The 23818-nt window shown below is 38.4% G+C and overlaps 1 protein-coding gene across 1 annotated transcript in view; it reads left to right on the top strand.

Annotated features, from left to right (window-relative positions):
* The window catches only part of LOC107716365 (ecto-NOX disulfide-thiol exchanger 2-like), a 253672-nt gene that overhangs the window by 97575 nt on the left and 132279 nt on the right, over nt 1-23818 (top strand). Inside the window, exon 4 of the mRNA XM_016522775.1 lies at nt 17821-17964. Within this exon, the coding sequence (XP_016378261.1) occupies nt 17821-17964 (144 nt within the window). The remainder of the gene's footprint in view (nt 1-17820; nt 17965-23818) is intronic.

The following is a 23818-nucleotide window of genomic DNA, read 5'->3' as shown; positions in this document are numbered from 1 at the left end:
TTGACTCTTAACTCTTATAAAGAATATCTCTTTGGATTTGAGACTTTAGTCTTTGCAACTTTACAGATCTTCTTTATGCACCAAGAGCTTGTAACACTCCAAAGAGAAAGGAAAAATTGAAATCGCATCATATGACCCCTTTAATATTTTACATTTAATGAATAAATTCAGTTAAATAAACAAAACCCATCTTTGCACTGCGCAAACAGCACAGAAGCTGCATCTGAAGTGGGTTTTTAAAATTTTTTTTACATAGACTGTTAAATGCAGCTCAGAGGTGGCATGAATGCATATACAGTGCAAGTCCCAGCTGTAATGAGTGCGTCATTGAATCTTGCATTCCATTGATTCGTTTAAAGTGGTCTTAATGAATGGGTAATTGAATCATTTACTTGAACGATTCGTTCATAAACGCAGATTCTTTTAGTAACTAAACATTGTTGTATGTTGCTCTGAGATGCACAACAGTTTTGCTTCGGATTTGTTTTTGTCGCTCCACCTCTAAACGTTAGAGGCGTATTGCAATACCCAACTCTTCTCAATGCCATCAATAATAAAACTGTTTTATTTTTTTATTTGAAAGTAACTAATAATCGTTTTCTCACAACTGCCTCACAACAGTAAAAAGCATATAAGAAAAGTGCCTTTCTCACTATCTGCAGTTTCCATCGTTCATGATGTTTTTCTGAGGCTTCTGTACCTCTTTGGCCATATGCAACCTTTATCATGATGAGAAGTGCTCAGCGTGGGCCTGTATCTTATCAGCCGTATCATTGTTGTAGAAATTAAACCTTCATGCTTGTCATATCAATTTATCAAGGTGTAATTTCTCTTTGCTATGGAGGATTGTGATCAGCCAGAAGACAGTGTGGTTCCTCTCTGCAGTGTGTGGAGGGATAAGCTCCAGCGCTGACTCTCAGATTAGAATCATCCGTATATATGGAGCCTATATATGGAGCCAGCGCCTGGGATTTGTGGCACATCGCCTCGCTCGTGATGGATAGGGTGAAGATTGCTTCAAATTAGAATTAGTGATAAACATTTCACACAGGTATTAACTGTGGCAAAGAGAATATGAGTTGTACAATAGTTCTTAAGTCTTGATTGCATCTCAAATCTGTTCCATAAACAGAACATAGTTTATGATATCAAATCACATTAAAAACAGACGATGCATACCTTTTTTGAAAACTTTTTTTTTCTTCTTCATTCGTCGCCTTCCTTGCCTTGTCGTCTTTTTCGTTGTCTTCTTCCTTCTTCAGTTTCTTGTCTTCTTTTTCTTCTTATGTCTTGTCTTTTTTCTTGTACTCCTCATCCTCTTTTGTCTTTTTTTTCTTCATCATCCACTTCTTCGCTGTTGTCATTATTTTCTTGCCTTTACATTCTTCTTGTATTCTTCTCCTCTTTCATCCTGTTCTCCTTCATCATCTTCACCGTTCTAATTTTTTCTTCTTATGTTTTTTCTTGTATTCTTCATCCTTTTTCATCTTTTTCTCTATCTTCATTCTTGTATTCTTCTCCTCTTTCATCCTGTTCTCCTTCATCATCTTCACCGTTCTAATTTTTTCTTCTTCGTTTTTTCTTGTATTCTTCATCCTTTTTCATCTTTTTCTCTATCTTCATCATCATCTTCACCATCATCATCTTTGTCTTCAACTCATCTTATTTTTTTTATCATCATCATCTTATTTTTTCCATTTAGTCATTGCAATTAAAAATCTAAGATTTGTGATGTTACTGTAATATGTGCATATTTACTGTATTACTATTTTGCAGAAGTTGGCATTTCTTGGTATTTCATATACAGAAACAAAGCCTACAGCCTACGATTACATAAAACGTCAACACTATACTTTTTCTGCCTTTTTCTTACCTATTTCCTTAAAGTAATACTCGGTGAAGTCTTTTGATTTTATAAAAAAAAAAAAAAACTCTCTCCTTGGTTGCTTTATATCTTGTGCTGTTCAGGATCTATGTTACGTAGTTTCCTCCTAGATTGAAACATTTTATCAGAAAGACTTTCTCTGCTCTGTATGTCAGTTTCTTTTCCAAGGTGTGAGTACGAAGCCGAAAAGTACAATCTCTTCCCAGTGTTGCATAAGTAACTTGTCAGATGAGCCAGGAGTGTAATCTCACTGCGAAGTCTTCGTCTCTTCTGCTGTTTTGTTTTATCATTTTCTATCCAGTTGATTTGTCATTTCTATATAACTCCTTGTCTGTCTGTTCTGTTGTATTGCTGCTGGAAGCGATCATAGCCAGTCCACTCGGCTGTGTCTCTCTGACATGTGGCACTGGCCGTAGTCTTCCTGGAAGGATCTGTGGAGCTGTGACAGTGTAAAGCTGATTAGGCGCAAACCAAAGATTCATTAGTTGCATTTAATGAAATAGAAATGAGTAGTGGGGATATTTGAATAAATTAACCTTCACTGCTTCCCTGGAGGCTGGAGGGAAACTACAGAAGGGGTGAGGATTTATTTTTCCTTGGCCAGTGGCCACTGATATGATAAGTTGATTGCATTATTGTTGCATGGGGTGTGTTGTTGTCATTTAACCCTGCCCACAGGAAGCAGCTGGTTGCGCAGCATGATGTGGGCAAATGAAGTGAGTTTTCATGAAATGCACTAGGGCATTGTGAATTATTGGTTTTAGCTGGCCTTTTAACTTCTCGAGACAAATACAAGCACATACCTTTATACTTACTTTTCACTGTGATTATTTGACTGTGCTATCCGCAGGCTCAGCGTTCATCAGTATGCCAGGTCAGGTGAAGTGTAATCACAGTACCTCTCTGTCTCTGAATCCTCTTCAGTACGGGAAACAGAGGAAGTGGTTAGTGGTGATGGGGGGTGAATGGCACTCTCAGGATTTTCCACATTACCTGGACCTTTGCAGATGCTTGTCTGTCTTTTCAGGGAGTCTCACAGTCCTGCTGTCTCATCTCGTTTTTGCCGCCCATACCGGCCATACACGACTTTGAGTGTAATCCTGACCTTCCCCGGCCTCTCGACACACTGCCACGAGCTCACCTTAACTCCCCGTGGATCATCAGGAGCTCCGGATGAAGAGGGCATAAAGAGCCGGCTCTCCTTACCTCTCCACAGGCTCCTTGGATATTAAAAGGTTTTACACTTCCAAGTTAAGTGATTCGTCTTATGGAGGCAATAAACACAAGAAGTGCCAGCAATATAAAGTTTCAGACATCATTCAGAATAGTAGCATAAAGGTAGCATGTGAAAGCATAGAAGAATCACCCCCCCCACCAACTACTATCCAAATTACATGCAAAAACAGTGGAACATGAAAGCCGTACTGAAATTTGCCAACTGATCTTCTAGTATCATGACTGTCCCTTAGGAATGAACTGGAGATTTCCGTGAAAAGTGTGATTTTCAGTAAAATGAGCTCATGAAGTGGTACAAATCGTTTGGATATTATTCTGACGTAGGTTAGAATGAACTGTAACATTGCAAATCACTGTCATCTGCTGTTTATTCTTCAAGGAAACTGTTAAATTATGCAGTAATGTGAGTAAAACCACAGAGACTGCAAATCTAAATTTGAAAGCTTGTGTACCTTATGTCACTAAGTATTGCTTTACCTTATTTTTGGGGATTTGTCACAAAATTACATTTTAAAATAATCCAAACGCACAGATATTCCATTAATGATATGCTGATACAATGGTTTTTAGTTAATCATAAAATGCCTTTCTATAGCTACACTCTAAAAAATGCTGGGTTATTTTTTTTTAACCCAAATGCTGGGTTCAGCCTGTGGTCGTTTCGCATGATGGAAATGCCTTTTGCCTTGCACAACATAAACCGATTTTATCCGTTATAATACTGAATTTAATTTAATTTCCAGCCCATTTTAAGCCAGCAGTATAATAAATTTTAAACAATAGTTGACTTAAATAAAACAACCCAGCATGTTGTGTAAAAACATTTAACCCAAACAGCTGGGTCAAAATAACCCAGCATGTGTTCTGTCCAATATTTACCCAGCGCTGGGTTGCCAAATAACCAAAGTTGGGTTGTTTTTAACCCAGCATTTTTTAGAGTGTACCATCACTTTGAGAGTCAAAAAGCATACAGGCAACACAAAATTAATACCTGTGACTCCTGAGGATATATAGAGGTTTTATGGAGGTTTTAATGCTCCTGTAATTTTTGTCGACTCTCAAAGTGACTAGCTATAGTGGTAGCTGTAGACATGCATTTTATGAATCACCATGGAACACTGTTTCAGCTAAAATATCTTTTTACTGTTCTACTAAAGAAAAAAAGTCACCTAATGTACATCTTGGATGGACTGTTGTGAGTAAATTAACAGCAAACTTTCATTTTTGGGTGAACCATACCTTTAAGACCACAAAAGGCGAAGTTATAAAACAGATTTGAGTGTCTAATACGTACACAATTGTGATTCCTGTTACCTCTGTGCCCCATTAAGCGGTCGGTGTGAACGCAGCTACATTAACTTTTACTGGACCCCGCTGGAGCGGTTGTCTTTTGCCGATCTGCATAACATTGACCTTCATTAGGGCCTGATTTAGGAAAGTAAGTAGTGTGCAGTTTGAAATGGAGGTGTTTAATTGAATGGTGTTTCTGCATGGATTGTGTCGTGCTCGCGCTGTACGCTGTGGGCTCAGGCTGTGGAGGCAGGTGTGCTTGTCAGGTACATGTACGCTCTGGGCACAGCCTCAGGGGTGAACCTGTGTGTGCGCTCACATGGCCGAAGAGACATATCCCATTCACCAGCCCCACTGAAAACCACACCGACTACTAGAAACCTCAACACCTAGTGACCTACCTACCTACCTACCTACTACCAGTCAAAAGTTTGGAATATTTTTGTGTGTGTGTGTGTGTTTTAGAGTCTCTTATTCTCAACAAGACTGCATTTATTTGTTGAAAAACTACAGTTAAAACAATGATATTGTGAAATATTTAAAATTACATTCAATTTTACTGTTTTTTTAAATAATAAATTTTAACGCATAGTGGTAACTATTATTACAATGAAAATAACGGTTTAAACGTGTAATTTATTTTTAAATTTAATTTATTGCTGTGATTCAAAGCTGAATTTTCAGCATTGTTATTGCAGTCTTCAGTGTCACATGATCCTTCAAAAATCATTCTAATATGCTGATTTGTTGCTCAGTTATTATCAGTTATTATTGTGCTTAATTATTAGTAATGGTTCTTATTATTATTATTATTATTATTATTATTATTATTATTATTATTATTATTATTATTATTATTATTATTATTATTATTATTATTATTATTATTATTATTATTATTATCAGTATTAAAAAAACATTTCTGCTTAATATTTTTGTGGAAACCTTAATTTTGTATTTTTATTTTTGTTTTTATAAATACAAAATTCACAGCATTTTTTTTTTCAGCATGTCTTTACTGTCACTTCTGATCAATTTACATTTTTTTTTGGATCAATACAGTTTTTTTATTTGCTTGTTTGTTTTTTCCCCGCAAATCGTATTTCCCCAAAATGTTTGAATGGTAGGGTATCAAGGCTTGCACAAAAATATTAAGCAGCTGAACTGTTGTCAATATCGATTATAATAACACCGTGTCCTAACCAGATGTGACGTGACACATGATGAAAGGTATCTTTTCACGTTAATCTACGTTTTTGTCCTAACCAGCCACCACAAGCGACAGGGATTCTGTTTTAGGAACGGTTTTCTACGACATCGTGGCTGGAACAACATCAACTATGACAATGATAATCTCATGTGCTGTGCTTTATTCAGTATTAAAAGTGTCTAATGTGAGTTTGAATATTATTTTGTGTGACCTTTATAGGCATACTGAAAATGACAACAGATACCTCAGATCTTAAAAATAAATTCAAGCAAACATGTACACTAAAACTGCAAACCAACAACTGTGTTCCATAACAAAGATGGTATCAGTCACTCAGTACCTAGAATGATATCATATTAGAATGATTTCTGATATGTATAATATTTTAAAATAAACCAAAAACAGTTATTCTATTGTAACAGTATCACTGTTTTACTGTATCTAAAATAGTCAAATAGAAAACGGTTATTTTAAATTGTTATAATATTCCACAATTGGATTGTTGTTACTAAACATGTTTTTAAAATGTGTTTTTCATCAAATAAACGTAGCATTGGTGAGCATAGGAGACTTCCAAACCTTTGACCAGTAGTGTATGTGTGTATTTGTTCATGACGCAAGCAATCTCTCTGTCTCTGTCTGTTATTCTTTCTCCTTGTGAACATCCTGTTCTCTTGAGCATGAGTGTGTGTTGAGGAGGGCAAATTGCTAATACTACGGTCCAGTCTGTGTGCTGCGAGACTGATGGTGCATGGTTTCGCTCCGGGCCCCCTGCAGACACCCGCTGGGTTTTGAAATCTAAAGATGACAAGTCTTCCAGCTGAGATGCTCAAGAGCAGCTATTAGACTGCCATTGAGAAAAACAGCCTGCATAGCAACCGGTGCAGGTTCAGCACACTGTAAAAGTGATTAGAACACTGCGCTGTAAGGCCAACCCTTTGTTTCTGTTTTTATCACATCGTGAAATGTAATGAAATCTTGTTGATCCGAAATTTAATATTAAAGTGCTGTAAAAACATTCTCATGAATACTTCATTCAGATTGTTTTTTTTTATATATATTCAAGGATATATTCAACAAAAATATGAAGAAATGTTTCTTGAGCAGCAAATCAGCATATTAGAATGATTTCTGAAAGATCATGTGACACTGAAGACTGGAGTAATGATTCAGCTTTGATCACAGCAATAAGTTATATTTTAAAACATTTAAATAATTTATATATTTTTTAATATTGAAATATTTTAAGTTAATTTTTATGTTCATTCATTTTAAATGCAGACTTGGTAATCATATGAGACTTTTTTTTGTCTGAAAAAAAATAAAAAAATAAATTTTTACCAACCCGAACATTTGAATAATACCATGTGACACTGAAGACTGGAGTAATGATTCAGCTTTGATCACAGCAATAAGTTATATTTTAAAACATTTAAATAATTTATATATTTTTTAATATTGAAATATTTTAAGTTAATTTTTATGTTCATTCATTTTAAATGCAGACTTGATAATCATATGAGACTTTTTTTTGTCTGAAAAAAAATAAAAAAATAAAAAAATAAATTTTTACCAACCCGAACATTTGAATAATACTGTAAATAACTAATCAATATTTTATGATTGTTTATTTTCTGTTATGTATTCAGTTAGTTACGTAGTAGTCTTATAATATGTAGGAGTAACATACAGTTAACTGATACTTTTTTTGTCAGGATCTTTCGTGTAATGGTTTGCCTGTCTAATTACCTACAGTATTAAATATCAATATATTAAATATGTTCTCATCGTTAGTGAATTCCACTTTTTTAGTGTGGACAGGAAAATTTGTCTGCTTGTCACTGGACACTTGTCATGCTGTGTCTAATGAGAACAAGGTGCAGCATAGAGTGGTTTTCAGTTTCTCATCTGCTGGTGTTTACATGTATGATTAAAGTTCAGCGGAGCACAGATAGTTATTCAGCAGTTGGGGTCTAATGTTTTTATGGACCGTACAACAAGCCAACAAAAAGCCACAGTGCGTTGGGCTGTCGTCAGACAGAGAAGCTGTGCTTGACCCGTAACGAGTGGTGAAACTTTTGGAAATGTAATTAACTGGAGCAGATTAGCAGTCAGACGTCAGTATTTGCAGCCTCTATGGGCTCCTCTGTGCATCCACACATAGAGATCCATCTGTGCTGCTAGCCCATGTTTGTGTTTATTTGTGTGTTCATGCAAGTTTTTAAAGTCGTCCCTCCGCCCCCCGGAGCAGTCTTTCATGTGTGCTCCAGGGGCAGGTGTAGGAAACACATACTGTACTCCATTGATGAGAGCGACCTTTGAGCTTCGCCGCTCACCAAACACCCAGTAAAGGGACTGCTGTGCTGGACACGCTCTGCTAAAAGCCCGTTTACATCGATGTTTACACGCTGCGCATGCCTCCACCACCTTTAATTGATGAATTCACATCTCAACTGTGATTCACACTTCTATGAGGGAACTGTTTTCACCCTCAGAGGTCAGTGGCGAGGACGGAAATACAGAAACTCAATGAATTTCAACCGACCGCTGCAGAAACCGTCACCTTCTGGTTCAACAAAGTGCTCTCTAATCATACCTTTCACTATTTTTTTTAAATGTGTGATGTGTTTGGATTTAAGCTATTTTTTAGGCTTCTGTTTATCTACTGTACTGAAAAAATATATACATTGCGGTACCAGAAAATTGCCACAGTATCACCATTTTCCAGGACTATATAAGCTCTAAATAAGTCTGAACTTACTCGTCGACTCAGAGATGCGGTGCAGTTTAGCTTTGCAGTGTACAAACCCGATTATAAATTCATTAGTCACTACATAAAAACCACAGAATACCTGCAGAACAAATCCATAAAGGAGTTTTGTTGTGGAATAGTAGCAGTACCCGTTAATACTGTATGATCTTGCTTTGTGATTGCAGGGGGCCGTTCACACAGAACACGTTTTTGCATTTAAAAGCATTAAAATGGAATGAAAAAATGCCAGGTCTAGAGATACTTTTTTCTCAAAAGCTGAACTTTCAACTTGAGCGCTGTGTTTTTTAAGTGCAGTATCATGCATGAGATGCTGCAAAAGACACAAGACATGAGCGCATGTCCATCTAGCAATGAAAAACAAAAAAGAAGCGCAGTGGAGTGCAAAAATGTGTTTTGTGTGAACAGGCCCCAAGACTTTCTATTTTCTATAAAGTAGCCTATATAAACATATATATATAAACATATAAACAATATTAATTAATTCTAATGGAATTAATGTATGTGACTTTATTTTGTTTATTTTTGTATTTTTGTTTGATTATTTTTGTTTTGTATTTTGAGTTTCACGTTCTGTTTTGTTTTCTTCTGTTTTATTGTTTTCTTTTGTTTTGAAAGTGTGTGATGCCTTTGATTGTTTTGAGCAAAGCACAAGGGCTAGGGCCTTTTTTTGTCCTTTTCTTCTGTTTGTCCTTTCATTTGTATCCTAAGATATTGATTTAGTCAGGATACTGCAGTATCAGAGCCTGATATCCTACCAAAGCCAAACTTCTGGTATTGATCCAGCTCTAATAGGCACACATTCCTCACACATTTCTGTAAGCCGGGTCAGTCAGGCACCTTGTTTATTCATCTGGACAACATTGCAGTCGATCTCACATGGTCAACGTGTATATTTGCTAATGCGTTAGATGTTCGGCTAGGAATAGTCACACGTTCTTTTCGTCGCACACCTCTGATCTACATTCCAACGCCACACCTTCCTGAGTGTCGCTTGTAGACCTTGTGACGAGTTATCATCACCACTCTCAGGGGCATAAGTGGAATAGAGCTTGCTTAAAGCTAATTTTGGATCTGGTTCTCTGAGATGCCCACATTCAGTGCAACAATAGGGAGGCAAGGACGGACTGGCAGTCGACCTTGAGAAATTACAGCCCTCCCTACTCACCATTTATTTATTTCACAACATCTGCTGGCCAGCACGTGTGAATCTGACCCCTTCACTGCCTCAAGAATGTAACCATTGTACAATTATATTAGTGCATTGTTGGCTAAGCAGCACAGTGTGACCTCTGTATGGACTGCAACTAAGTGCCTTCTTCCCCAGGGCAGCTATTCAAGTACTTGCGCCCAAGGCTCAGATTGGTTGTTGGATAGCCTACAAAGTTTTTTTCTATGGCTTTAGTTCTTAAAAACAAACAGTGCTGGGGAAAGTTACTTTTAAAAGTAATGCATTACAATATTGAGTTACTGCGTTGCTTTACTAGTTCCTTGAAAAAAGTAATCTGATTCCATTACTTGTGTTACTTGTAATGCGTTACCCCCAACACTGAAAGATATACAGAGATGGAAATCTAAGGTCAATGTGTAGCATTATTACATTTTCACATTGAATCCCTTTAGTGCAGAATTCAGGTGTCTCAGTGGGATGTTTTCCCATTTTTGCCATGTCGGAGAGAGAGAAAAAAAGCAGGAAAAGTCTAGATAAATTTGTCAGGTCAGTGACTTTAATGCTCTGTGACATACATTTGCCCCCCTCTCTTTCTCTGAGACAGATAGACAGGGTCTGATCTCTCAGTTAAGTTGTTTTTATAAGCTTTCAGAAGATTAATAGCTCAGCTTGTGCCCTGCAGACAAGCATGAAGAGGCTCTTCCATTCCCTGGCCTCTGCTGTTTGAATGGACTTGATGGAAACATTTCTGCTTTTGAATAAATCATTTATGAGGCATTGCCTCAGCTGGTATTAATAACATCTGTATTGTAAAAAGGAAGATGGCTGTGAAGGAACACCACTTAGAACATTGAAAGCAGGTGCAGCCGAGTAAAACCAGGACTCGGTATGCGAGGGGAACATTTCAGGATCTTTAACACCTCTGTTTCCAGGAAGGAGCTACATGTGTTTCTCCTCCATGCTTTAGCACTTGGCTGTGGAGCAGTGATGACTTCAGCTGCCAGAGTCTTGAAAGGCTTCTGGCCTTTTGTAGCGCTAGACTTCTCACTCGGTGTAACGGAAGTTTAATATCTCCTCGTACCTTTAGGAACCGAAAGCCTGAATTACTCGTTCCACACAGGAGGTGTTGTTTCGGAGGAGGCGGTTCTTCATTTCAGTTGAATAAATTGCCAACAGGTTTTGGGATGTTTGCGATGCAAGTAGCTAAATGAGCTTCCCAGCCTTTCACTTAGTTTAATGAGAGAGAGTTCATGAAGACCAATTACTTACTAATTTGATAATTTGTTGTTCTTTTTTAAAGTGGTGTGTAGTTCATTTTGCACTGTTCTTCTGACGTAAACTTTGATTAGGTACCTGCTCAAGGTTCATGGCTTAATCCCTGGGATTTAAACCTATAACCTTCTGGTCACAAGCCCAGATTTCGAACTTTTGCCATATTTTTTTTACTATTGGCATAAAGTCTTTTTGAGGCTTATACTAGCCCTTGTAAATTTCTTTGCTATGACTTTTGATCAGTTTAATGCGTTCTTGCTCAATAAAAGTATTCGTTTCTTTCATTTATATATGTGTGTGTAGACATACACATACCATTTAATTCTAATTTCTAAAGACGGTTGCGAAATGATGAATCACAATTATTGCATTCTGTTAAGATATTCCAGCCATTTTTGTATGCGATATACAGAAAAAAAAAGGGACTGACTGTGGGCTGTCCAGAAACCCATCCTCTCAGGCAGAGACTAAACTTCACTGTGCATTCATCATTCATAACCCTGAGATCTTTAGCCATATTCTCACCTCTAGCCTTTGGTTTACAGAGAGACCCGTCCTGCTGACTTCACCGTTGATGTGCTGAGGTTGAGAATATGCAGCTTCTCTCCAAGCACTGATGTGTACACAGCAGCATGCACAGACCACACCACAGCGACTGTCGTGAATCAGTTTCATCTCTGAACACCAGAGATGTTATTATCTGTGCTACTGCATTGATCCAACTAATTTGGCAGCATCAGTGGCATGTGTTGAGCTCAAAACATAGCTCGACACACCAGGAGGTGCTAAATCCAAGACTGTATGAGTGTGATTTGTGTTTATTCATGCCATACAACAGAACTTCTGGCATCCGTTGTGTTGCAAAGCTTTAGAGTGCACAATAAGACGCGTTCCGCTGCTTTACTAATGCAGTCTTTAGCAGGAGGGATGAGACCTCAGTCAGCCCTGCTGGTGTTGTCATTACTATTATTGATTCTTATTTATTCCAACTGCGAATACTGCGGTGTCACCCATTGGCTGGTGTTAAGCGACTTCACAGCTGTGGTGACTGTCAACTTCAGCTCAGCGTGGATGGGATCAATGAAGCACTGAGAGAAAGATGGGCTGGCACGAGAGATTGGACATGTGACGTGCCAGAGGAAATGAGATTGGCTCAATGTGCCTTTGTTTGTTTTTTTGCGGTGAGAAAACGTTCCTCATCTGGACTCGGTCTGGACTTTTCTTTCATGTGTGCAATTAAGTTTAATTTACATTTCCTGTAGGGGACAGAATCATTTTCCGAGATGTTTTGTCTGTCATCTTGTTTGTTGAGTCTTGGAAATTTGTTTTTCATCTTACTTCATGTCACGAGTCCTGTGTTTTCAAATCCATATCTGATTTCTGTCAACAGCTCTTGTAGTCGTTCGCACCCGTCTTTTGTGCCGGCTGTCCTTTTACGTTCAACCTCCAAATCCCCTTCTGCCACCAGCCTGCTGTTGTTTGTTTTCACTGGCATCATGAGAGTGATATTCTTCCTTCAGTTTTTTCTCTCATAAGAGGAGAAGTGGGTTTCTGACCAGATGTTAAAGACCGCTTTAGCAACTCATCCATCTATTAGCGAATGGAGGACCTGGGGATAAAGTGCAGATTCCTCAGGGCTTTGACATGGTTGACCCACACGGTCGTTCTCCTCCAGCCGTTAGAAGACTCCAGTGCCTCAAAACTGTGAATTTTTCTTAGTAAATCTGCTCAGTTTGTTTCTTTCTGCTCATTCTCCATCTCTCTATTTGGCTCCAAGTCCCTGGAGACTCTCAGAATGAATTGATCTCTAAACCGAGCCTAATTAAACAGGCTGGTATAAATATGGTGTCTGCTCTCAGTTTAAAAGCTGCTGGTTTACAAGAATAATGGAAACATTTTTCATACCTGAGAGGAGGTACTGCAGAGAAAGACCTGCCAGATGGAGGCTGCAGGACAGGAGCAAACAAACAGACATGATCTGTCCCGAATGCTGCGTTTGATTTGGAATAGCCATCCTGTGGCCCAGCGCATTACTATAAAGTCCACAAGACCATAGGGTGTTAAATTTGCGTAAATGTACATGCAGAGATCGAGTTTGCTGCATAAACTCTAAACCGAGCCTCTCAGAGACGCAGAAAACACAGAATCATGAGCTGCTCATGTGTAAATGAACACAGTGCTGTGAACATTTCGCTCTGAAACATGCATTGCAACACTTTTAGTAATTAAATCACAGCCTTTTGCATTTTGATAAGTGCACTAAGCCAAATCGGGACACCACAGTCTAGGTAATTATTGGGAAATGCTGATATTAATAATAATAGATTTTTGTGTAAATGTAAGCAATGAATAAAACAACAGAACAGGCATAACATTCAGCCTCTGCTATGAGAAACTAACATCAATATTACTCGGCATTGTGATAGTTTCACTGCTAGCACACAAGACGTTATGAAGGTATCTTGACAACTTCTGACACAGTTCACAGCAACTTACGCAACACCCTCATGAGGGAAAACACAAAGAATTGCTTTATTTAATGTATCCACGCAAGTCAGAGGTTTTGGTCCCTGATGCGCTGAGTCTTTGTGTGAACTTGTAAGAGAGCGAAGGAAATTTTCTCCTCTTTACACAGTGACAGTTCCCTGTTGCATTGTGGGTAGAAGAGCGCAGAGGCGATTATGTTCCTCCCTCAAACAGTTTGTCTTGTCTTGTTTATAAGCACACAACAGTCCTCTCCCAAATCAAGACCCGGAGGCCCGATGGCGAGGCGGGAACACATCGTTCCTCTAAAGCACAGTGGTATATTGTGATGGTAATGGGATTGAGAACCGAAGAATGAGCGGTTTCATCATGCCACGCCTGATGCAAAGCACACCATTCTGCCTCTGGATGCTGTGAGACATTTCAGATTCCTCTGTAAACACATTAGCGAAGCACTTGTCTTAGGTTACAGGTAGAGAAACATTCATCAAATCCGTTGCCTCTACGCATCCATACATGCATGAGTCTCATTTGGTGTCAGAGGCCGCCGGGTGCCTGTGAGTCCCCAACTCAGAAGAATTACTCGAGATTCTGCATGCTGGAAAGCCTCCCCCCCTCAGTCACATCTATCGCCCCTCATCTTCCCCTTCATCTCTCTCTCTCTCTTTCAAAGATAAGAGAGTGTTGTGCAAGTTCTCCTGCTGCTGCATATATTTATGTTTTTGCTTTGAATCAAAAAAAATATTTTTTGAGACCAAACAGCCATTTTTGCCAAACTGTTTTAAAAGATGTTTTTTCACATTAATGTTTGATTACATTGATATATAGGCTACTTCATATGCTATTTCATGAAGATCAATACATGTACAATATATAATTATAATAATTATAACTGCTGAAGAAGTGTTACGTATTTTAATGTTTTTTGTTTGTTTGTTTTTCAAAGAAGTCTATTCTGCTCATCAAGGCTGCATTTGATCAAAAATACAGTAAAAACAGTGATATTTTAAAATGTTTTATTGTGTTTCAAAGCTGAATTTTCAGCATCATTACATTACATCATTACAGTCTTCAGTGTCACACGATCCTTCAGAAATCATTTTAATAGGCTTATTTGCTACTCAAAACACATTTATGATTATTACCTGCTGCTGCACTGAGTATGTGATCTGCATCCGTCTTTCTCCTCTGTGGCCATCAGGAGCAGGAACAGTAATACTCATTTAAATCTCATCAGCAGCTCTATTGAAGCATTTCCATCTGCAGCAAGAGAACAATGTCAGAGCCAGAAAGTAACCTTATTCCTTTTTTGTCTGCCTCTCCTAATCTATTTTTTTCTGTCTTTTTTTGGGGGGGGGATGCTGCTTGCGATCAGGTGTTCAGATCTTCATATTGAGTTTAGCTTTAGTTATCTTTCATTCTTACTCAGCAGAACTGGATGTTCTTTCATTTATCGACTTTTCCCTGCTTTTTCCATAATATATAGCCCTTGTCCGCACGGTTAGTGTTTATGCGCCCCTTTTCTGTCATGGGTGGTGGTTTCCTCTTGGCGCGTATGAACAGAATTTGTCCAACATGGGCAGAAGGAACATCAATCAGAGATATATATGCACTCTGCGCCTGGAGAGCTGTTAAGGGTCACGCATGGGCCATGGACCCCTAGACGGGCAGCTCTCAGCACATCTTGATTTACTTGCTTGCAGACTCAAAAGTCTGCTCTTACTATACCTATATAAGAAGATTTCCAGTATTATCGACAGTGACAGTTTGTTTTGTCTGTGTTTGAGTGGCAGAATAACCAGTAGCTACTTTGCCTGGTTAATACAGCTTAAAAAACAGTGTTTTAAAAATCATATCACCGTTATTGAAAAAAATTATATCGCGATACATGTTGATATTGAATTATTGTCCAGCCCTATTATCAAGGTTGAAAACAGATTAATATGCAGATTAATATTTTTGTGGAACGTGTGATGGGTTTGAACAGAAAAGAACAGCATTTATTTGAAATAGAAATCCTTTGTAACATTATAAATGTCTTTGATCAATCTAATACATCCTTGTTGAATATAAAGATTAATTTCTTTCAAATAAATAAATAAATTAATTAATTAAGAGTCTTACTGACCCCAAACTTTTGAACAGTTGTATACTATACTTTTTCAGCAATTAATTTGCGTCATGACTCATAAGTGTTCATGGTGACTTAAAATATATATATATATATTTTTTAATGTTTTAAAAAGAAAAATGAATCCATGAACACATGAGTGATGATGCGAATTAAATGCTCAATATGTGTTTTTGACTGAAACCAACAAGAAAGAACTGACCAGAGTAACTGAATCTAACTTCTTAAATCTGTGAATGAAATAATCACCAAACTTTCATAAATACTCAGTATACCGCCCAGCTCTAGCAGCTGATGTCATTGACAGGCTTGATCTGGACTCAATACATCATTACAGAGCATCTTATGTCATTAACAGCTCGTTACATGCCAAGGACTTCTCGCTCCTGCAGTCGCACATGCAGCATCAGCCAGAGCTTGCGAGGGCTCTTCAGCGCTGTTTAAATTAGTCTTCAGCCACCCTGTTTTTCTGTCTCTTCTCGTGCTGTCATTCTGCAGCGCTGCTCTTCCATCTCTTACTTTACTTATCTGCTTTTTCACACTCAGTTGCCTCCTTCTCCGTTCAGATCCCGTTATTTCTACAGTCTTGCCTCTGCTATCTCATGCACATGAGCAGTGTGATGTCGGAGAGGTTGCGCACTGCAGAGGGCAGATGTGGCAGATTATGACGCAGAGTTTTGAACCGTGCCCTCTGAACTCAGTGTCAGGCTGTTTCTCTGTCTCTCTCTCTCTCATCATACAGGATATGCAGTGACAGCCCCCCAGCCCCACACTTCTGTATCCTTCAGGCAAATAATGCCTAGCAAAACAATGTAAACCGAGACGCATGATGAATATTTCATGAAAACAGACCAGCATGCATATCTCAGACATCACTCTGTATTCTAAACAGCACGTAACGCACGCTGCTGTATACCGGGACAGGAAGTTACCGACATACTGGTAACTTTTAAGGACTTATTTTGTAAGATGGACACAGAAAAACGTACAATTTTTATCATAAGTACTTTTAAAGAAACTTTTATACAATGGTATGTGCCAAAACTTTTATTTTTTCAAGTTTAATTTTATCAAATGTTTGTTTTTTATTATATTGTATTTATGATATTGTTGAATGTATCTGCCGTGTAATAGCCAGTGAAGCTGATGTGGCAATCAATTTAAATATAGCCAAAAACTGACATATTAGTGTTATTGCTAAAGCTTTCTCTGAAATTCATTATCTTTAGGATCTTTGCAATCTTGTCGTTTTTATTATTGAATCCATCTTTCATTGGATGGTTTTGCTGTCTTTCTCATCTCCTTGTGCATGTCTAGAACGGAAATGGAGGGAGTCCTTAGGTATTGATTGCTGTCTCAAGAATGTTTCCTAATTTAGCATCAGAACCTGCAGTCAATTTCTGTAATGGAATTCACAGAGGGGTTAATAAAGAATGAGAGTGTGTGTGTGTGTGTGTGTGTGTGTGTGTGTGTGTGTGTGTGTGTGTGTGTGTGTGTGTGTGTGTGTGTGTGTGTGTGTGTGTGTGTGTGTGTGTGTGTGTGTATAATCCTGTCTTTGTGGCTTTCAGAGCAGAAATATGCCGTCATTGAAATGAAGCTGCACCATTAAATTAGTCTTAAAGGGCCATTTATGTCCTCACTTCATGAATCATTCTCTAGCAGGCCAGACAGAAACATAGGAAACTTTTAATCAATTCTCCCTCACTTTGGTTCGTTTAGTCACTGCTTCGGCCTACTTGCCCACTGACTGTTCCTTGACCGTACACAGCTGATGCATAGTGCACATTAAAACGGCAGGAGCACACATAAAAACAAGGAGGAAAAAATTCTCAGGAAATTTCTCTGCTGCTGTAATGAGAAAATCCAAGGAAGCGTTAGTGCTATTTTATGAGATCTGTAAGATATGCAAGAGGTTTTTTGTAGTGTGTATATATATATATATATATATATATATATATATATATGTATGTAACTGTTGCCACAAAAATAGCACAACTAAATATTGATCATAATAATAAATAATAATAAAAAATATTTGATTTATGTTTAATTTTTTTATATAAATTATAATCAGTTTCAAACCTAAAATCATAAAGCTTTTATTTTGGTGGGTTGCCCACCGCTGGTTTTGAAGCACTTCAGTGAAGTGACAGTTTTGTGTTTTGCTCTGAAAAACAGAAGATTTTATACAGTATTACAGTTAGACGATCTGAAACGGTGATTGTGCATTAACAGGTACGCAAACGAGTGGTCTGAACTTATTTACCCAGCGCATTTCTTATTTCGGTCATGCACCTGCGCACCATTTATGTGCATCCCTGGTTACAGAGCATGCAGACTTACCAAGCTTATCTGTTCTTTCCCTCTACAGGTCTGAATCCGCTGCCCTTTGACCCTGCCGCGAACAACGAACCTCTGCAATTCAGCAGCTCCAATGGTCCTCTGGTCTCTGACTGTCCTCTGGAAAACGGAACAGAAAACAGCAAAAAGAGGAAGAGACCCAACCTTCCTCCAGGTACACTTAATGATTTCCTCTCGCCTCAGACCACGCTTACTCACACTCATCAGGCCCCACAGTCGTTAACTGCATTCACATCGTTATTTCTGCCGCTGCTCTTTTCCTGACCTTTGAATGTGGGTGGTGAACGCCTGGGGGTCCTGCATTCTGAGAGACGCTCGCTTCAAATTATCACCTTCATTAAAACATCAGAACAGAAACCTCAGGTTATTTCCACTTTTCTAGTAGCTTTGATCTCATAATTTGACATAAACATTGAGGTTAATAGAATAAAAATCTAATTAAAATATGCCTGGAATAGAACACTAAAAATAAGTGACCAAAGTACAGATTTCTTGAGGAGTGGCTCAAGCATTTCTGCTTGTATCTTCTCAAAATTATGACTAACACCTTGCGATCTGGATTTTCAAAATGTAAAAGCGAATCTGGATATATGCCAGTCATGAACAGAGACTCTGTCTGACGCCGATAACCTTCAAAATTACACTTGAAAAGTAACGCCCAGGGAATTTTACAAACCTTTCTGATGCAGGTTGGCTCAAATGAACGAGCCTGTTCATATTCATGCTAATGTTAATGGCGTACTAATTAATTGAATTATGATTAGCTGAAAGAAATGGATCTTGGAAAGGCTACTTAATGTTTCTGGTTGTCAAGGTGACTTAATTGGATCAGATTAATTGTTAATGTTAATTAGGCAGTCTTTTTACCGTTTAACATTTTAAAGTCTTTACAGGGCTCCAGACTGCGACCATTTTTTCTGCCGGTGTGACTAATTTTTGTGAGCGGTGCGACCAGTTTTGCGAGTTTTGCGAACTGGTGCGACCACCGCGTTGTCCAACTCATAAGCGCTGCCATTTCATTTGCAGAAAGAAAACATCAAACAGCAAACGAAACGAAAGCGAAACTAAACCGTGCTACGTTTCAGCTGCGCAGAGCGGACCGTTTATCAGCTCAGACCGCGACGCAAACAAACTTGTCCGAGCTTAGAACAGCTTTACTCGAGAACCAAAGTTGATTTTGCGACTCTGTTACTGCACAGATGCAACAGTGCTGTGAGATCTAGTGAGAATCATTCAAATTCTTCACAGAAATCTCTGTTATAAACAGCGCTGACATACGTCAGGAAACCAGAAGCGGTAACGCTAACTGTAACCATGGTGTTGGGTTGAAATAGTCGAATGCATTACATCATTCATTTCAGGGTTTGTACAATCTTTTGAATGACTTTCAAGCATTTCACACAACTATTTCCAGCACTTTAACGCTCTAAAATGATCCAGTTCGAATGTTATTTTTAATGGGATGACCAATATACTTTATGGTAAACAAACACTTATGCATAATGTAAAAAATACATCAAATCATAATTATAACCAGTAGACGGCAGCAGAGGAGCACTTACTGGCTTATTAGTCATCCATTTCTACTTTTTCTCTATATTTTGAAATTATAAAATCACTATTATAAAATATCAAATCATCAAGAAATCAGATTTTGTCAGAATTTTGCACTTTTTTGTGTATAAAGTAAGAAAAGTCACAAAGTGCCTTGGAAAACAAACTTTTCTTCAATTTGCTACTAATTCACACATAATCACTGAAGTTGGTCAGTTCCATATACTAGAAGAATAATGGTACATTTAATAAGAGTGGAATATATACATTTTCTATATAAAAATAGATTTTGCACCTATTGCTGTTGTTAATAAAAGTCAATTTTGTATGCATCTCAACTCAAGCTTAGTGCTTTACTGTCAGATCTGTATAAACAATAAACAAAAGAAAAATAAACAAGAAATTAACATGTAATATTATTAGTAACTGCACTTATTAATGCAAAACAATAGTAATTTTATGATTAAATTATCTATATTTTAATACTCCCGCACACCACCCCCAGCGCTACCAAATCTGCTCCTGGCGCCGCCATCTGTAGAACTTAGTGGCGCTGGTGCCGCTGCTCTCAAATGTTAGTCTGGAGCCCTGCTTTATTTATGGCCACATGACCAGGGCTGGTGGAATTCATTTACAGTATGTGACCATTTTTTACAAGGATAATCCACCTGGATAATGATGGCTCAACTGTTTGTTTTTTTTATGTGGGTTTTGAACCCGCAACCTTCCGAGTCTGTCATTCACTTAATAATTGTACATTTCAGCCATCACGTGTTTCCACACATGCTGTTCTATGTAAATATGGTCTCCATTTGAAGTCTGCCGCTCTGATCTCCAGGCCCTTGATGGTCATTTCTCCCTCAGGAATTCATGATTTGAAGGGACTCTGATTAGGGATAAATGGCAGCAAGTGATGGTGAGCAGAGCTTCTCATCATCGTATATGCTCAGAGAATTGATACAAATGGAAGTGAAATGGGCTCATACTGTGTTCTGGTCATGGTGAAGAGCTGCTTGTGCAGATCAAAGCTTGCCAGCGAGCTTTAGATCAAAGCTTCCTAGCGCTAATCTAATCTGCCCATTTCAGAACACTTTTTTCTTTAGTGCAAGGACGTCATTTGAGAAAGGCTTAGATGAGCTATATTCACCATACACCGAATATTTAGACACAACGGAGTCCGTCTGCTGAAATGGAAGTCAGTGAGGTAATGGGTTTCAGACAAAATGTTTTATTGTTCTGCTGAAGTTGAAGAAGAGCTTTTAAGATTGTGCCAGTGTGGTGCTGCTCATTTAGAAGACGTGGGTTTGAATCTGACATCCTGTAAGACATAGTCTTGGCTTAGTGATGAGCTCTGTTGCTCATGCAGACAATGTGATTTTAATCTGGCTCGCAACACTCCCTAATCTTACTCCTCATATTACTTTCTTTACTCTTCTTTAATTGAAAGAGACAACATACTAAAACAGGACACAGTAGTAGGTCAGAGCTGTGGCTTAACAGAAAGCTGAGGTGATCATTCAGACAATTTGAGTTCTAATCTGGCTCGCAACATTCTCCAATATAGCTCCTCTTGTTACTTCCTCTACTCTCCTTTAATTTAAAGAGACAGAAGACTAAAATAGGACACTTTAGTATGTTTGAGCAGTGGCTTAACCGAATGCTGAGGTGCTCATTCAGACAATTTGAGTTCTAATCTGGCTCGCAACATTCCCTGATTTTGTTCCTCTTATTATTCTCCTTTGAATGATAAACAACTAAAAATAGGACTTTTTAGAATGTTGGAGCTGTGGCTTAACGGGAAGCTGAGGTGCTTATGCAGACAATTTGAGTTCAAATCTTGCTCGCAACATTCTCTAATATTGCTCCTCTTGTTACTTTCTGTACTCTCCTTTAATTGAAAGAAACAAAAGACTCATGCTAAGAATTTGAATTCGCAACATTCCCTAACTTTTGCTCCGCTTATTATTCTCCTTTGAATGAAAATGACAAAAGACTGAAAATAGGACATTGTAGTATGTTGGAGCCATGGCCTAACAGAAAGCGGAGGTGCCAATGCAGACAATTTGAGTTCAAATCTGGCTTGCAACATTCCCTAATCTTGCTCCTTTTATTACTTTGTCTACTCTACTGTAAATAGAAACACTAAAAATAAGTCGTATGTCAGAGATGTGTGTTTATAGAAAGGTGCTCATGCAGACAGTTTGACTTCTAATCTGGCTAAAGAAAACATTTCTTTGATCTTGCTTTTCTTATTACTTTCTCTACTCTCCTTTTAATGAAAGAGACAGAAGACTAAAATTGTACACTATAGCTTAACTGAAAACTGAGGTGCTTATGCAGACAATTTGAGTTCAGATCTGGCGTGCAACATTCCCCAACCTTGCCCTTTACTCTCTTATTACTCTCTCTACTATCCTCTAAATAAAAAAATGACAAAAAACAGGCCACTTAAAACCGGTCACACTAGACTTTCAGCATACTAAATTTCTTCAGGCACTGCAACAGTCATATAACATCACACTCTGCAGCGTTGGTGCGCATGCAGACAATTTGAGTTCTAATTTGGCTCTCAACATTTCCTGATCTTGCTTTTATTATTACTCTCCTTTAAATAAAATTGTCACAAGTCTAAAAACAGGTCATGTAGTATGTCAGAGCTGTGGCTTAACAGAAAGCTGAGGTGCTCATGCAGACAATGAGTTCTAATCAGGCTGGTAATGTTTGCTAATCTTGTCGTTTTAATACTCATTCTAATCTTTAAATAAAAGCACCAAAAGACCAAAAATAAGAGGTTTGTAGTACACACAACACTAATATTGGCTCAACCCAGTGGGAAGTATGCAGTTTGCTTCTCAGTTACTCAATTAGCACCTGTCTGATTTGTTAAGCCTTTGATTATGCTGGCTGAATCACGCGACTGTTGTCTCGAATCTTACAATGCCTGGGCTCCTGTAAAGCCACTAGCGCTTCGCAGCCGCTCTAAATAGTTGTGCCGTACGTGTCTGCTTAGCAACCGGGAGCTGCTTAATGGGGTTTCTTTTTGAACAACGCCAGCAGTTTTCCTTCCCGGCCTGTCATTATGCCGTGCTCTTATCCACCGTGACCGTGCCTGATAAATCCGCTCCCTGATGGAAACACATCTAAATGATGAAAATTCGCAGCATCTGGAGTATAATGCATTCAGCCGCTCTGATGTCCTCTGGCAACACAAGACAGAGCCGCTCCTCCGAGGAGTGGAGCTAATGCAGGGGTGTGGACTAATTACCAGTCATGCAGATTTACTCTCGTTAAAGCATTATAATGGATAGATTCATCTCATTAGCGCTGGCACTCCATTAGACGTCCAACCCCCCATCCCCCTGCCCCGCTGCTGTTGATGTTACTGGATAATGGATGCGCTGCAGAGAGCGAGTGGGTGAGAATCGCCACGCTCGTACAGGACTAGGGATGCAACGATACCATTTTTTCAGAACCGATCCGATACCAAAAATTCTGAGTATCGGCCAATTCCGATCCGATCCGATACCAGCGCAGTTTTTTTTTACAACTTTAGACAACTTCATTTTAATGAAAAATAACAAATGAAAAAATATATAATCATAATCTATGACAAAAAATACTATTAATAAACTAGGTTAGTGGATAATTCAGCAGAATGAATACAGCGGGCCAAAGAGCCAGGCAGGAGGAGAAGAAGAGAGTAGTTGAATCTGTAAAGTGCTTGATAGGGACTCGCAGCAGAGGCAGGCATCTAACTTATCCTAATGTGTGTGCTAATGTGTGTGCGCGCCATGAGTGTAGAATACGAAAACACTTTTTAATAAAACGTAAATTCGTCCCCCGTGATGTTTTTTGGTCAAGTGTGTTCATAGAGGTTTCCATGGGCCAATGCAAATAAATCTAGATTTAAATTCAAAAAGACGCGATATTGTCGGAACTGATGTTTTATTCTTATCCAAAACAACTAGATGCAATGATACATATCTACACTACCAGTTAAAAAATTTTTGAACAGTAAGATTTTTTATGTTTTTTAAAGAATTCTCTTCTGCTCACCAAGCCTGCATTTATTTGATTCAAAGTACAGCAAAAGCAGTAATATTGTGAAATATTTTTACTGTTTAAAGGTGACATATCATGAAAATCTGACTTTTCCAGGTTTTATGTGCTATAATCAGGTCCCCGGTGCATCTACCAACCAAGGAAAGGTGAAAAAGATTAACCCAGTAACTTTGTTTTGGTAAGCCTTTTTCTGCAAGCGTCTGAAAAAACGAGTGTGTCTGATTTCGCTCCCTTTGTGACGTGGCAAAGGGATCTCATTATAATATTACCACCCCATAATCTGTAAGTTTACACCCACGGCGCCGTCATTTTAATTTTGCAAGCGACAACGGTGTACCAGCTCTAATGCCATGGCGAAAGTTTGAGCAAAACATGCTAACTGTTCTGTCTTT

The sequence above is a fragment of the Sinocyclocheilus rhinocerous genome, unplaced genomic scaffold (genome assembly GCF_001515625.1).
Source record: "Sinocyclocheilus rhinocerous isolate Xijiao unplaced genomic scaffold, SAMN03320098_v1.1 scaffold89, whole genome shotgun sequence".
In the NCBI taxonomy this organism is placed as follows: domain Eukaryota; kingdom Metazoa; phylum Chordata; class Actinopteri; order Cypriniformes; family Cyprinidae; genus Sinocyclocheilus; species Sinocyclocheilus rhinocerous.
This window is presented reverse-complemented; position numbering and strand designations above follow the sequence as displayed.